The sequence below is a fragment of the Setaria italica genome, chromosome VII, assembly GCF_000263155.2.
Source record: "Setaria italica strain Yugu1 chromosome VII, Setaria_italica_v2.0, whole genome shotgun sequence".
NCBI lineage: Eukaryota > Viridiplantae > Streptophyta > Magnoliopsida > Poales > Poaceae > Setaria > Setaria italica.
This window is the reverse complement of record NC_028456.1, coordinates 24698577-24713155: the sequence shown is the minus strand read 5'-3', so window position 1 is coordinate 24713155 and position 14579 is coordinate 24698577. Positions and strand designations below refer to the sequence as shown.

The window sequence follows — 14579 nt, the reverse complement described above, 5'->3', positions numbered from 1 at the left end:
CCCTGAGGGAAGGTGACACACAAACACTGGACCAAAGCTACTCTTGAGTACTGAAGACAAACTACAGACATAAATCTGGGCGTGGGGTGCATACAGGTGGAGGGTAACACAAGCAGTGGGAGACGAAGACAACACCCAACAAACATGGCTGCTCAGGTACAAAAGTACCATGGCACCTCGACAACTAAGAAACACACACACACACCGCACCCACAGCCCAGCCTTCATCCTTGCTTCATGCTTCTGCATTGATTGCAATGACGCCTAAAACATCAGCGCCATTCCCTTCACTGATCCCAAAAGTTTCTCTAACATTTCCAACTGTCTGTTGCTCCAGAGGTTCAATGAAGTGGGCTCTGAACTTGTTGTGTGTCTCTGAATTTGGGATTTTGTTTTCATCCAGAAGGCCACATTTTCTCATCAACAAAGCAGTAGCCTGCTCCTCCATAGTGAGGTCTGGTTTCTTTTTACTGGCAATACGGGCACTCTTCCTTGAAGCTGGAGTTTCCTTCTTGCTATGCTGGAGATTGTTATCTGTGTTCCTGACAGCCTTCCCTTTGGCCACTGTAAGTTCAGGCTGGGGCAGTAGTGAGTCCGTCAGCTTCTTTGCAAAGGAGATTTTCTTTTGAGTGATTGGGCCACCTGACTGTAGATGCTCAATTTGCGAGGGCACCATTTGATCCTCATGCTGTGGCATCAGTCCATTCTTCTCACCATCTGCAATGTTAAGTCCCACATCTCTGTGGAGTGTGGAGAACATTGCCATGGCCATTCCTTCTATCCTGCATTCTTAGATTGGGATGACTATATTGGTGTATATTCCGCAGCTCTGCTGACACTGTCGTCTGAATCTTCAGATTGAAGGAGGGTATTTGGAGGGTAACAAAGGTCTAAGCAATTGGGATGTCTTCACCCATAAGCAAGGTGAAGCTTGATAATTTGTACTGCTGCCCAGCTTCAGTCGTGGCATGGCTCCTTTGTTGCCAAGTCATGTTGACTAGTATCTCGTGTTACCTTTGTTATTCCAACCTTGTCAGGTACAATTAAGGATGGGAGCAATGGTGATTCGGCTGATGATCACTATCATCGTTACATGGTATGCGGTTTCCTTTTGCAAAGTAAAAATAATTTATGAGAATCTATATATATGTTGGATGAAAATTGGATAAAATGAGGAATCCGTACTAGATATTAAAGATGTTCTAATAGATTTTTTTCACATCTGTACAATCACTTGAGACTGGAAGTATGTTCTCTGTTCCAGGAAGACATAAACCTGATGCATTCCTTGGGTGTTAACTCATACCGATTCTCCATAGCATGGACAAGGATTCTACCAAGTGAGTTTAATACACAACCTGTACCATCACTCGCTTCCATGAGGTGTATTTGTTGTTTTGTGAAGTTAGTTAATAAATATATGGGCTGTCCTCAGTCTTCACACAGTTATAAATCAAATTCTTTCTGCAGGAGGGCGATTTGGGAAAGTTAATCCAGATGGTGTAGCATTCTACAATGCCATTATTGATGCTCTTCTACAGAAAGGTATTCAACAAATACTTGCATTTAGAACAGTTCTAAATATGCGTAGTTGTTAACTACATTCATAAACAGGTATGCAACCATTTGTAACAATATATCATTTTGACATTCCACATGAACTGGACAAGAGATATGGTGGATGGTTGAGCTCAGAAATTCAGTATGTCTGTTGCCTTGCCCTAAATACACCTCTCTTGATTTGTTAGTTTGTTTGACTATTAAAAACTTTCCAGGAAGGACTTTGGTTACTTTGCAGATATATGCTTCAAAATGTTTGGTGACCGAGTTAAGTTTTGGATAACTATTAATGAGCCAAACTTGTTCACAAAGTTAAGCTATATGTATGGGCGATACGCTCCTGGTCACTGTTCTAAGCCATTTGGTAATTGTGCCTTTGGGAATTCTTCGGTGGAAACATACATAGTAGGTCACAACATCATACTATCTCATGCAAATGCCGTTCACATTTACAGAAAGAAGTATCAGGTATGAACCAACCACACTCCCATGTCTTCTAAATATCAGAGTTATCAACTTTGGAAAGCAACATCAATGGAAGTTGTTTTTAATAAAATCTGTATGACATGAAAAGTCAAGTATCTTTGGCATTTGGCAGGTGAAACAAGGTGGCCATATTGGAATTAACGTTTGCTCAAGATGGTATGAACCATTCCACAATACCACGGCAGACATCTTAGCAGTTGAACGGGTTCTCTCTTTCAATGGTCCATGGTACTCTACTTTTCCCTTAGAATGATAACTATGGATACAGATAGCATTTTATGTCTAATCATATATAAAACCAAGTGATAAACTTTGTTTCCGAGTAATAAACCTAAGCATGTAATATTTTTAGTCAACTCTCAAACCATATGTTCATATTTTCTGGGCTGGCTAACTTGTTTAATCATGATAGGTTTCTGGACCCTCTTATTCTTGGTGAATATCCCCTAGAGATGCGCAAGATCTTAGGTTCAAACCTACCTGAATTCACATCAAAACAAAAGAAGAAATTGCAGGCCACAAAATTGGATTTCATTGGGTTAAATCATTATACAACATCATATTTGAAGGATTGCATTTTCTCACCATGTGAACTGGATCCGGTAGAGGGGGAGGCCCAGGTTCTGACATCAGCAGAAAGAGATGGAATATTTATTGGTAAAAGGGTAAACACATGTTATTCAAGTGTTAATTTATTTGAAATTAGAATAGGATAAATACCTAGTAGTGGGGAGGGTCAGGGTGTTTAGCTTCCTTGTTCGTTCATGTCTGAGTCCTAGGATCAGCTCAAATGCCCGTCTCTTTTTTTTTCTGGAGTGAATTTTTGAGCTCTTGGCCATTTTCTATGGAGCGAAATGCTCTTAGCCAATTTTCAGATAAAGAAAAACTGATGCGCTTGAAAAGATGAAGGGAAGAATAGCAGTGATTAATGGTAGTACTATTTCATGCAGACAGGGTCGCCGATATTTTATTCTGTTCCATATGGGATGGAGAAACTGGTCATGTATTACAAACAAAGATACAATAACACACCAATATACATCACAGAAAATGGTAAGGATTCTATCTATCTCGTTTAAAAGCTATTATAATCATTATGCTAAATTTATAGCTTTTATGCTTTCTACCAATGTAAATTGAGTAGGACACTGCCCAATTAGCACAAGCAACACTACATGTTGTGTCACTAAGTTGGCAAGATTATCTGAGATATAAGTCACTTTCCTCACTTGAAGAGGGAAGAGAAACAAATTGAAAGACAGGCGTGGATTGTTAGATACGTTCTATGATTTTTATTTCATCTCATGTAAATATTCATGTTAAATAATAAATATGTACATTCATACACGATCTCAAAGTTGTATGTTTACTTCCAAGTATTCAAAACTTTTGAAAGGCTTGATTCATCCCCAAAAAAGAAGAGAAATTTCACCAGTGCTTCTAAGCCTACCTTACTATTTTCAAAATTAGGCTAAGCTAGTCATTCATAGTCCAATTTTGCGATGACACAGTACAATAATTCCTGTACTCTAATTATTTTTCAGGCTATGCTCAAGCAAGCAATAGCAGCATGATCACCAAGGATTTTACCAACGACACAGGAAGAGTCGATTATCTTCAAGGCTACCTCACCTTTTTGGCCTCAGCAATAAGGTAACTTTCATAACCCTCGGTCGCTCCTAAAACGATTGAAACAAGCTTTGTGGCTTGGAGCAATGCAATGGATGTGCTGCTGCATCTGCATCTTCTTCCTCCTTTCTCTCCAGATACCAACTAATAAACCACGAACGCCTCCTGTCTGTCAATTGTTTCACTGTTTGAAGGAAAGGAGCCGACGTGCGTGGCTACTTCGTGTGGTCTCTGCTCGATAACTTCGAGTGGAATTCTGGGTACACGCAGAGATTCGGGCTCTACCATGTCGATTTCAAGACGCAGAAGCGGACCCCGAAACTGTCTGCGAAATGGTACAGAGAGTTTCTCAAGGGGTCACCTCTGAGAACAAGTCTCCGAAACGGATACTCCCACCAGTACACTGCCCAATCCATGGACCATTTCTCCTCAGAAGATTAGTTCAGTTAATGTTAAGATGTTGATCATGGTTTACAACATTGAGTCGATGGGGTTTGCGTGCTCTCATGTAAGCCGTCTCAAGGACTCTGTATACATGTGCATCAATAAAAGGGGTCTTGTGATTCATTTGTCATTCAAGAAGATGCAATCAATCCACCATGGCGCCAGCTGAACCGGCAGCCAGAAGCCTGGTACCAGGGCCGAACATATGACAGGGAAGGAGAAGGATTGTACAGGAGACTTTTCACCGATCTAACCTAACCTCTCGTTTAGATCCTGCAGTGATCACATATACAGGATACAGATCTTGAGCTGCTGTGACATGTCCGGCTGGAATCTAATACACGTGTTCATCAGCTATGCTACACCCCACAAGATGTATATGTGGTCGACTACTGGCCTCTAGGCCGTGCAACACGCACGAGCAAGTCGTTCTTCCGTTGCCCCACGTCCAATGAAGTCCCTCTCCAAAGAGGGAACATGTTTGAGAGGACAGAAGGCAAACAAAAACAGAGGAGATAAAGAGGAGAAAAGCGAAATCCCACGTGTCTTAGATGGCCTCAACACTCAATTTTCATGTCCTAGATCGTGACAAGATTTATGCTTTAGGATGGTGACAATTCGGTAAGGAAAAGTCAAGTGAGTTTTATAGCCTATTCCCCTACTGCCTACTGGCACCTTTATACTAGAGTCATAGTTAGTTTACATACTCCCTCCGTCGTCCATAAATATATGGACTAGCTGCCTTGTTCTAAACGTCATATATCTATGGACAGAAATCGTGCACCTTTTTATAATCATATTGCAATAAAATTAGGATGTCATTAGAGCCTTCTCAGAAAGCCTATTTTTATTATACGCTAAAAAGTCCAACGGATAGAGCCCCTAAAACACACAGGCTTGTATAGACAGACACTCGAAAACCTCGGGATCGAGACATAAATAAGAAGGTAGAGGCAGGGGTTGGAGCAGCAGCGAGCAAGACGAAGGAGATGGCAGGCGTGGTGATCGGGCTCGCACTCTTGCTTGCTTGCTCATGCGCTTCAGCTATTGATCGCGCCCAGTTCCCTCCAAAATTCCTGTTCGGGACTTCCACGTCGCCTTACCAGGTATGCACTAACAGTTGCTTTTGGTCTGCACACAGAGCGTTGGCAGTGCATGAATTTTGCAGGTTTTGGTTCTTGTCTTCATATTGTCCCATTTTGTGCATATGTTTGTTACCATATTTTCTAATATCTGCTTGAACAATAACACAACACTTTGCACGAAATCTCTTAAGGTTAGTGATAATAATCCATATCTGTGATGATGAATTGTGCCATAGTTTTATCTAAATATTAAGGGTCATTGATAAAATATCCTCGAAATAAAAGTTGCATTAACAACAATACCTTACCAATGATACTCCATCCGTTCCGAATTGTAGGCTGTTTTTGCATTTCTAAGTGCATAATTTTTGCTATGCATCTAGATATAGTCTATATCTAGATGCATAATAATGTCTATGAACCTAGAAAAGCTAAAATGACCTACAATTTGAAACGGAGGGAGTATATCAGAAGATCGTGAACTGCCACACACCAAAAAAAGGTGGGGGCATATAAAAAATGTTCTGGTCATCGCACAAGCTGCAGCTTGGGCCAAGAATGCACTGAGTCAAGTATGTGGTTCTATCATTCAAGTCTGAGCATAAGTGTGTGACTTTCTCCATCTTATATGGTAACAAAGAGAGGTGATAGTTTCTCCCTCAAGATACCACCATTCAATACCATGTGGATGCGATGCATCAAATCAGCTAACGAAAACATCACCCTTTTCATTTTCTCTTCTTTCTTTCTCCATATTGGGAATTGGGATGCCTAGCTAGCTATTCCATAACTTTTGTTTGTACTGTTATCTGCTTTTCCAGATTGAAGGTGGGTATTTGGAGGGTACCAAAGGCTTAAGCAATTGGGATATCTTCACCCATAAGCAAGGTTAAGCGTAATAATCCATAGGAATTAATGTATGTCTTTTGTCATGGCATAACTCCTTGGTGTCAAATTATTTTCATTCTTCCCTTTTTTTTTCTTCAATATTTAGCAGGTTTTGTTACAAAAGGTTTTAAATGGTTTTGGGTACAATTAAGGATGGGACCAATGGTGATGCCGCTGATGATCACTATCATCGTTACATGGTATGTATGTTGTTATAAAGCTTCCATGGATTTCATGTTGGGTGGTAATTTAGTAACTATGTAAAATGGGAATCCATATTAGTAGTTGGAGAGTTTCCAGCAATGAATATTATATCTGTACAACTACTTGAGACCAGAAGTATTTTTCTATGCTCCAGGAGGACATTGAATTGATGCATTCCTTGGGTGTCAACTCATATCGATTTTCCATTGCATGGGCAAGGATTTTACCAAGTGAGTTTGACAAAATTTAACTTTTATGTAGTCACTTGCTTTATTTAAGAGATATATTGTTGTTTCATAGAGCTGTTAAATAAAGGTGGTGGTTGTTGGAATTCAACTCTTCCTACAGGAGGCCGCTTCGGGCATGTTAATCCAAATGGTGTAGCATTCTACAATGCCCTTATCAATGCTCTTCTACAAAGAGGTATATTAGTTCAATATACAATGAACACAATTTTAAAGACACCTAGTTATTAACTGCATTCTAAACAGGCATACAACCATTTGTAACGATATGTCATTACGACATTCCATATGAACTGGACAAGCGATATGGTGGATGGTTGAGCCCGGAAATTCGGTATGTCCACTGCTTCATATATTTTCTCTGTAAACGGCTTCTTACTCTTGATTGGTTGGTTTGTTTGACTTCAAGATACTTTCCAGGAAGGACTACAGTTACCTTGCAGACGTATGCTTCAGGATGTTCGGTGACCGAGTCAAGTATTGGATAACGTTTAATGAGCCAAATATGTTCACAAAATCCAGTTATATGTATGGACGGTACCCTCCTGGTCACTGCTCTAGGCCATATGGGAACTGTGCTTTCGGAGATTCTTCAACTGAGCCCTACATAGTAGGTCACAACATAGTATTGTCTCATGCAAATGTGGTCAGCATTTACAAGAAAAACTATCATGTACGAAATACACTCAACTCTAGGATATATAAGCACATGGTGATTCCTCGGTTTGAAGGTTAAGTTACTAAAAAGAAAATAAAAATTGAAATATCTTTAACAAAATCTCTGTGGCAAGAGAAGTATAATAATATTTTTACTGTTTGGTAGGGGAAACAAGGTGGTCGTATTGGAATGACTGTTCTTTCAAGATGGTACGAACCATTCCGAAATACCACAACAGACATCTTAGCAGTTGAGCGGGCTCTATCTTTTGGTGCTCCATGGTACTTTCTTTCTGTATCATTGATAACTAAGAATACAAATAATAGTTTGATTTATTTTCTAATAACAAGTCCTAAAATCTAGTATTATAAGTTAATTTCTGATATGAAATTGTATTTTTTACTCTAAAACATCTAGGTTGTAAGTTAATTTTTTATACGTATTTGTATTCTGTACTCCACCTGATTTGCTTGATTATGCCAGGTTTCTGGACCCAATAATTCTACATGTTGGTGAAAGGGTAAACATACATATTGTCGCAATATTAATTTATTGGAAATAATAATAGGCAAACGGATTGGTGGTGGGAGGTTGTTTAGGCTCTCGGTGCTCATCTAGGTTTGAGTCCTAGGACTAGGTTAGGTAATGCCCATCTCTTATTTAGTGAATGCTAAAGCAGTACAACTAGCATGATCAATTTTGAGAAAGAATAGACTAGCTATCGATTGTTGGCCAACTTGAAGGGAAGAGTAGCAATGATTTGATGGTTTCAATCTCATTTATGCGGACAGGGTCGCCAGGCTTCAATTCTGTTCCATATGGGATGGAAAAAACGGTCATGTATTTCAAAAGAAAATATAATAACACACCGATGTATATCACCGAAAATGGTATGGTTTCAACCAATTTCTTATTTTTGCAGCTGGAATAAACATTAGTTCTAAATTGAAGTTATATTTTATATGTTTTTGTTGGTGTTATTTGAGTAGCTATTGGAAAGCAAGCCGTTGTTGGCTGTCCATATCGTCAAACTCTCCCAAAGTCTTCTAATGCATGAAGATGCTTGATTTTATTAGGTTATCCTCAAGCGAGCAATAGCAGCATGACCGCCAAGGATTTTACCAACGACACAGGAAGAGTTGATTACCTTGATGGTTACATCACCTTTCTAGCCTCAGAAATAAAGGTAATTTGAGCAACTTTAAATTGTTGGTTCAATGCTTAAGCTTCGAGCTATGCATTCGATGTGTAGCTTCATGCATGATGCGCTTCCTCTCTTTTCCTTTTTGAAGGAAAGGAGCTGACGTGCGTGGATACTTCATGTGGTCTTTTCTCGACAATTTTGAGTGGAATCATGGATACACCCTAAGATTTGGGCTCTACCACGTCGACCTCAAGACGAAGAAGAGGACCCCGAAACTGTCGGCGAAATGGTACAGAGATTTCCTCAAGGGGTCGCCTCATCTGAGAACGCGGCTTGGAGACGGACACTCGGAGCTGCACCAGTACACTGCTGCAGCCTGATCCGCGAACCGTTTCCTCCTCGGCAGATCATCAGTGTGCAAATGTTTGTCATGCTTTTCACACACAGTTCATGGGTTATAATAGCGATGTGTGTTGTCTGGAGGATTCTGTGTATGTGTGTAATGTAAGTCTGTTGTGACTTGTGACTAGTGGGACTTATATTATGTGCAGTCCAGTAGGGCTGCTAAGGGCCGTTGGATCTGGATTTTTTTTTTATCAGAATTCTTTCAGAATCAATCAGAGGGGGGCACTGAAAATGTCGTTGAACCTTAAGAACGTGATGCAGGTCCCTCTCCTACAATTGTGCGACGTGCTGTTGGCACATTGTGAGTTGTCACTTGTCACCTGTGCATCGCTTTCAGCCTTCTGTCGTACGGATGCACGGTAGTACAGTACTACGAAAGCAGCTTGAATCACCCCAGGACGAACATAGTGTACCACCTACTACCATCGATCGAGATATGTCATTCTCTATGCTCTAGCTCCATTATAGTTCCAACGTAACCATGCCTTAGATTTTTGTTACGCCCAAATAGGCAATAGCAGCACCACAGCGGAAGAATTGTTAATGATACTGAAAGATTAAGTTACATTCGTGACTACCTCACTTACTTGGGCTTTGCAATAAGGTAGTTGCATTTCTCAATTATCTTTCCATGTAACAATATTTTTTGTTACTTGTCTGCAGGAAAGGAGCAGATGTTAGAGGTTAGTTTGTGTGGTCTTTGATGGACAACTTCGAATGGTACTCCGGTTACACCATAAAGTATGGTCTTTGTCATGTGAACTTCAAGTCACTAAAGCGAACACCAAAATTGTCTGTTAAATGCTACAGCAAGTTTATCCAGCGTTATGAATAGATAGAGATGGCCTCTCTGAGAGCCACCCCCGCCCACGTCACTCCCGCGTGAGTGACATGGGCGGACGCAACCGCCGCGCCGCCACCCCTTCCTCCACCTCCCCATGGCCACGCCGCCGCTCGAGCCAGCCGCCGGAAGCCCGCACGGCTTGCGAGGATGGCGGCGGCGGGGCGCCCTTGGTCTCCTTCATCCCTTGGTGGGCGTAGCAGCCAGGGCTGCCGGAGGGAGCCACCGTGAGGCGGCACGCAGCGAGGCCGGATCCGGTGCCCACGGCGGCGGCGGCCTCCCCCACGCGGGCTAGCGCCTCCCACCCGGCGTAGCGAGGGCTGTCGCTGGGGTGGCTGGACCTCGTGTGCGGGGGCAGCAGGGGCGTCTGGGTGAGCAAGGTGGTGGCCGCGGGACGGCGGCGAGGAACGAGACGGCGGGGTGTGGTGGCTTCGCGCCGTCGGCCGTTGGGCGCGACGCGCTGGATCTAAGCCGACCGGCTAGGGCCGAAGATGACGTGGAGGCGGTGGCACGCAACCGTAGCAACTCTATGCGCGGGGGAGGAGGAGGCCACGGAAGCAAGTGGCGATAGCGGAAGAAGGCTTGCATGCTAGAATTGGGGCGCGGCAGCTCGCAGGTGCAATGGTGGGCTGGAGGCGGCACGCAGAGGCGCTGCACGTGAGCAGCGAGCTGTGGAGGCTGCACGCGGAGGCACTGAGCGTGTGTAGCGGTGGTCGGATGGCGGGCTTACGGAGTGGAGGAGGCTTGGTGGCGCGGTGTTGCGACGCCGCGAGGAGATGCTCGACGACGTTGGGGCGGTGGCTGCGTGCGAGGAGCGGAGGTCGAGTGGTAGCGCCTCTGGGCGGCTACCACAGCGGAGATGGAGGTATGGCAGCGTGACGCGTAGAGGCGCGGCGGCGGTGCCGCCCCAGCTAGGCTGTCGTGGCGGTGGTCCGGGAGTGCCGAGCCGTGAGCATGCAGCGAGGGATTGGGATACTCCGAGCGAAAGCCCTCACTGGCCTTTGTGCTAGTGGAGATGACGGCGGCGCCCTAGGGCGTCGTTTTCCCCGTTGGGAGCGTCATGTTGGAGCTACAACCCTGCTGCACGGGGTTTCTCTGGGTGAAAACCCTATCCAGATCCTGGACGAGCGACGGCGGCGCCATTAGCATCGTGCCTGTTAGAAGATGTGTATGTGATGTATGTGTTGTGCGTGTACATGGGCCCTGGCTATGCGCCAGGCCCAGGCTGGCTCCCTGTCGTGCCCTAGATGGATTAGGATGGGCGGTTTTATCCCTTGGTCGGTTGTGTTTCTATAAACCTCACCAAGGGCTGCATATATATTTTTACATGTTGTATACCCTAATCAATCTATTATTCCACGCAATCTCTATTGCTTTCAGTGCCCTCCTTGGAGGCGTCGTCTCTAGAGACCCAACTCAGCTTGAGGCATTGCTGGTCCATTGGTCATGGGCGGCAATAGCCGGTGGTGGCAATCCCGCCGTGTGGCAAGCTGGAGGGGTGTTGTCGAGCCCACGTGGAGGCGATCGCAGTTATGGTGGCGACCAGGAGTTGTCGCATGGTTGTCGGATTTGGCTGCTTGCAACGGACTGCGGCGGCTAGTGTTGCTTGGTAACGATCAGTGCGGCGTGGGACTGCGTCGGAGGATGGCCTTGCGGCAATGGCATAGTGGGACGACTAGGCTTGCAACGGACCGCAGCGGGTTTCTCAGCTTGGTTGTGCCATCCGGTGTGGTACATCGTTGAAAGACGGCACAAGCGAATTCTCTGGCTCGCTGACGCGGCAGCAACGGCTATGTGCGCGGGTGAAGCAACGAGGAGAGGCCGACCTACGACGGCTCGGCTGATTGACGGAGATCTGGGAAAGCGGGGCAACATTGCTCACCACCCTGACAGTGACAAAAGAAACGGATCCGTGACGTGGAATACCGTAGCGGGCGTGGTGAGGCCCCCGCGCACAGTGTTTTCTTCGAGGCGATGAGAGCGAGATAGAATCCAACAACGGATGTGGCGAGACCCCTGCGCGTTGTGTTATCGTGGTGGTGACTGCGAGGCAGCCTGCGAGAGGTCCAGATTCGATGGTATCACTCTATCAGGTGGAGTGTGGTGTTTGCAGCGGCACTTCGGCGGAGGATCCCACATGGCGGTGGCCTTCTTGGTGTGGTGCAATCTGCTTCTATCAGGTTCCTGTCGACGTAGGGTCATACATGGAGGTTTCGGCGACTACATGAGGGTGAATGTTGGTGGCTGCCGCGGTAAGCTTCGTTTCTGCTGCCGTTGTGGGGCGGAGGCAAATCCGCTTGAGAAGTGTTTAAGTTCGGTGTATGCTGATGTCCCAATCCAACCGACCGATGTGTTGTTTAGTTAAGTTAAGTGCTATTGCGTGGTGCGGTACGTGTTGATGACCCAATCCAACCTGCTGGTGTTTGTCATTGTTTTTTCATTTTGTTGTGTTAGCTCAGTCTAGACTCCATCATTTTTTTAATATAATCAGCAGATCTCAATCTTGCCTAGTTCGTTTAAAAAAAGAGAGATGGCCTCTGAAGAATCCCTTAGCATGTAGCTTCCTAGCAGAGAAATACAGAATTCTCAATGTTCATGTTTGTCTAGTAGTTAAGTGATTTGGCAAAGAAATGTACGCAGGAAATTATTTTGGTAAATTTCATCACGCCCATGTATGCTCGTTCCCAAAACTCTCAACCATTTTTTTAATCAAATATGCCTCTAAAAGGAGTTTACTGAAAAAGAAGTAGAATACACACTCTGACTATCCTCCTTCCCAGTTCAGAAGGCCCACAATTTATGACTGCTGAAGTAGCAATAATGTGACAATAACAAGATAATTGCATTTCTATGACACAGTTACCTGCAGTTTGTCTATGTCTGGTTTTGGTGAAACTTGAGTTCATCAAAGACTGAGAAGTGAGAACACATCGCCACTTCATCCGCAATAACTTGCACACATAATTTATGGCTATCTGCATTGAAAACCTGAATTAAGATAGGATTCATTCTTGGAGACTGCATTCATGAATGATGCAAAGTGTATCCCTTGAATGGACACATCAAAGTAAATCAACAATTGCTTGCAGAATCTGGTCCATGTACATAGTAATTAAATGGAAGTGCGTAAAACAGTACCTCAGTGTATGCCATTTGATAGAGCAAAGATATGAATTCATTAAGAACCAGATGCAAGGCAGTGCGCTTGCACACTCCCATGATTCATATTATTTTGATGATCAAATCACTACTTAACATATCTCCTCTGAAGCTTTTGCAGCAGAATCCTCATTCAAAGTTATAATTAGGCAAATAGCATACATCAAGACAACCATCACATCTTGTTTTCAAGGTTTTTTGAAGCTGTGTTTCTTAAGAATAATGTATACTATTCCACTCATATGAAAATTTGTTCCTTTGATTTTCGACTGAAATGCTAGAGTTTCACTGTCAAAGGCTATTTTGATTGATACATATCAGGTGAGGGTCCCTACAACTTTTTTTTTTGGCACATAGAACTGCCTCTACGTGCAGCAGCAACTCTCCATTACCACCAAGAAGGCTAGGAATATTCTGCCTGTGTGGGAGTAACCAGCAACCCTTCATCACCACCAAGAAGGCTAGGACTGTTTCTGCCTGTGTGGGAGTAACCAGCAACTCTTCATCACCACCAAGAAGGTTAGGACTATTCTGCCTGTGTGGGAGTAGCAGGGGGAGGTGACGTAGGTGCAGGTGTGACAATTGTTGCTGAAGGTTCCCTTAGAGTCTTTGGCCCCTTATCATCAGTGACTTCTGTTGCAGCTCTCTCCTTGGCTTTTTGGGCTCTTTGAACTACTTCCTCCTGCATATATCATACCCATAAGAGAATTTAGTAATTAGTACCATGTGTCATAAAGTAAGGTTTAGAGAAAAAGTGAAGTATTCACAATGGTGTAGTTTTAACTGCATGTCCTGCAGAGGCCAATCATAACAGGGAACAGTTCGATCATGTGATATCTGAAAACAATATCAGCAACCTTTACCTTGGGCGTTCAGCAAGTATATCATAAAGTTCTTTCTGAAAATATGAATGTACTAAAACAATTTCTCTGCAGCCAATTTGAGATTCAGATGCTTAACTAGTTAACTGCACTTTGGAAACATATCTAGTTTTCCAGTGGTAGGCTAGATCAGTTAAGCAGTTCAATGCATATCTGTTCTGTACGTTTGCGTGCATAAATACTGGTATTCCAAAACTGAAACCCATATGTTGCACATGGATAATGCTTCCCAGAGACGTCAATTACTCATCACCACAGGTAAAATGTCACCAACAATCAGTAGAGCCACTACCCATCAGGAGCGAGGAATGTATCGCGCAGTACCTGGAACTCCTGCACCTGCTTCTGCTGCTCGGCCTGCCACTGCCCGACGACGCTGAACACCTCGCCCACCACCGACTCGACCCGCTCCGTGAGCGCCTCCGCGAAGGCCTTCCCGAGGAAGAAGGCGTCGAGGACGGCCTTGCTCTCGTTGTCACCTGCGGGACAACACCAGCAAAGAGGACACAGTAAAGCCCCAGCTCGAAATGGAAAGCCTTCTGCTCCTCACGTCAACCAAAAGGGTACCTGTTTTGGGCTCCGGGCGTGAGCCGCCGCTGCTACTCCTGGCCGCGAATCTGGGAAGCCTCCTGGTGGAGGAGGTGGAGGCGCGGCGGGGGCCTGGGGCGGGGAAGGGGACGCAGCAGACGAGGGAGAGGGACGCGGCGGGTGGCGCCATGGTTCTCGCCTTCGTCTTCGTGTGTGTCTGCTTTCGCCTTGCAGCGGCGCGGGTGGGGGTTGGGTGCTCGACGCCCCCCGGCAGCCACCGGCGGAAGCGAGGCCGAGGATTGGGCGCGGTCACGGGTCGCGAATCTCTGGTGAGGTCACGCACGGGAACGGTTGGTGGGTCACGACTCACGACCAGTCGACCACCGCGCTACGATCCGCAGCGGCTTTGAGTGAGTGATTGC

General features: G+C 44.8%; 3 protein-coding genes across 13 annotated transcripts in view; 2 read left to right on the top strand and 1 right to left on the bottom strand.

The window, feature by feature from the left end:
• The window catches only part of LOC101775205 (probable inactive beta-glucosidase 14), a 9059-nt gene extending 4817 nt beyond the window's left edge, over positions 1 to 4242 (top strand). The window contains exons 2-12 of one of the 2 annotated variants that reach the window (XM_004976143.4): positions 858 to 924; positions 1038 to 1096; positions 1265 to 1340; positions 1471 to 1545; positions 1615 to 1702; positions 1776 to 2028; positions 2159 to 2274; positions 2459 to 2711; positions 2997 to 3099; positions 3591 to 3699; positions 3870 to 4242. In XM_004976143.4, coding sequence (XP_004976200.1) covers positions 858 to 924; positions 1038 to 1096; positions 1265 to 1340; positions 1471 to 1545; positions 1615 to 1702; positions 1776 to 2028; positions 2159 to 2274; positions 2459 to 2711; positions 2997 to 3099; positions 3591 to 3699; positions 3870 to 4116 — 1446 coding nt within the window. In that variant the 3' untranslated portion in view covers positions 4117 to 4242. Of the gene's footprint in view, positions 1 to 857; positions 925 to 1037; positions 1097 to 1264; positions 1341 to 1470; positions 1546 to 1614; positions 1703 to 1775; positions 2029 to 2158; positions 2275 to 2458; positions 2712 to 2996; positions 3100 to 3590; positions 3700 to 3812 lie in introns of both variants that reach the window. The other variant, XM_022828182.1, reaches the window with a different exon arrangement.
• Positions 4243 to 4384: 142 nt separating this feature from the next.
• Positions 4385 to 8960, top strand: LOC101775482 (probable inactive beta-glucosidase 14). Of its 10 annotated transcripts, none has more exons than XM_022828186.1 (12): positions 4385 to 5225; positions 6026 to 6092; positions 6202 to 6292; positions 6451 to 6526; positions 6645 to 6719; positions 6788 to 6875; positions 6962 to 7214; positions 7365 to 7480; positions 7683 to 7719; positions 7991 to 8089; positions 8276 to 8385; positions 8492 to 8960. In XM_022828186.1, the coding sequence occupies exons 3-11, from the start codon at positions 6224 to 6226 to the stop codon at positions 8303 to 8305; spliced, it is 843 nt and encodes a 280-aa protein (XP_022683921.1). In that variant the 5' UTR covers positions 4385 to 5225; positions 6026 to 6092; positions 6202 to 6223; the 3' UTR covers positions 8306 to 8385; positions 8492 to 8960. The 10 variants fall into 10 exon arrangements, with proteins under 10 accessions (XP_022683921.1, XP_022683920.1, XP_012703251.1 ...); XM_022828185.1 differs by having other exon boundaries at positions 6612 to 6719; XM_012847797.2 differs by having other exon boundaries at positions 6597 to 6719; positions 6962 to 7151.
• Positions 8961 to 12861: 3901 nt separating this feature from the next.
• LOC101774797 (uncharacterized protein At4g13200, chloroplastic) lies at positions 12862 to 14485 on the bottom strand. The gene is made up of 3 exons (XM_004976142.4): positions 14197 to 14485; positions 13954 to 14108; positions 12862 to 13430 (listed from the first exon to the last, which is right to left on the bottom strand). The coding sequence occupies exons 1-3, from the start codon at positions 14345 to 14347 to the stop codon at positions 13275 to 13277; spliced, it is 462 nt and encodes a 153-aa protein (XP_004976199.1). The 5' UTR covers positions 14348 to 14485; the 3' UTR covers positions 12862 to 13274.
• Between the last annotated feature and the right edge of the window lie 94 nt (positions 14486 to 14579).

Bases quoted from the DNA above. Each gene is read 5' to 3' on its own strand.
- LOC101775482 (XM_022828183.1), top strand. From the start codon at position 6,224: ATGGTTTTGGGTACAATTAAGGATGGGACCAATGGTGATGCCGCTGAT. The intron at 6,527-6,596 runs GTGAGTTTGACA...GTTGTTTCATAG, and splicing joins ATGGGCAAGGATTTTACCAA to AGCTGTTAAATAAAGGTGGT. The intron at 6,720-6,787 runs GTATATTAGTTC...CATTCTAAACAG, and splicing joins CAATGCTCTTCTACAAAGAG to GCATACAACCATTTGTAACG.
- LOC101774797 (XM_004976142.4), bottom strand. From the start codon at position 14,347: ATGGCGCCACCCGCCGCGTCCCTCTCCCTCGTCTGCTGCGTCCCCTTC. The intron at 14,109-14,196 runs GTACCCTTTTGG...GTTGTCCCGCAG, and splicing joins ACGCCCGGAGCCCAAAACAG to GTGACAACGAGAGCAAGGCC. The intron at 13,431-13,953 runs GTACTGCGCGAT...TGATATATGCAG, and splicing joins AGCAGGTGCAGGAGTTCCAG to GAGGAAGTAGTTCAAAGAGC.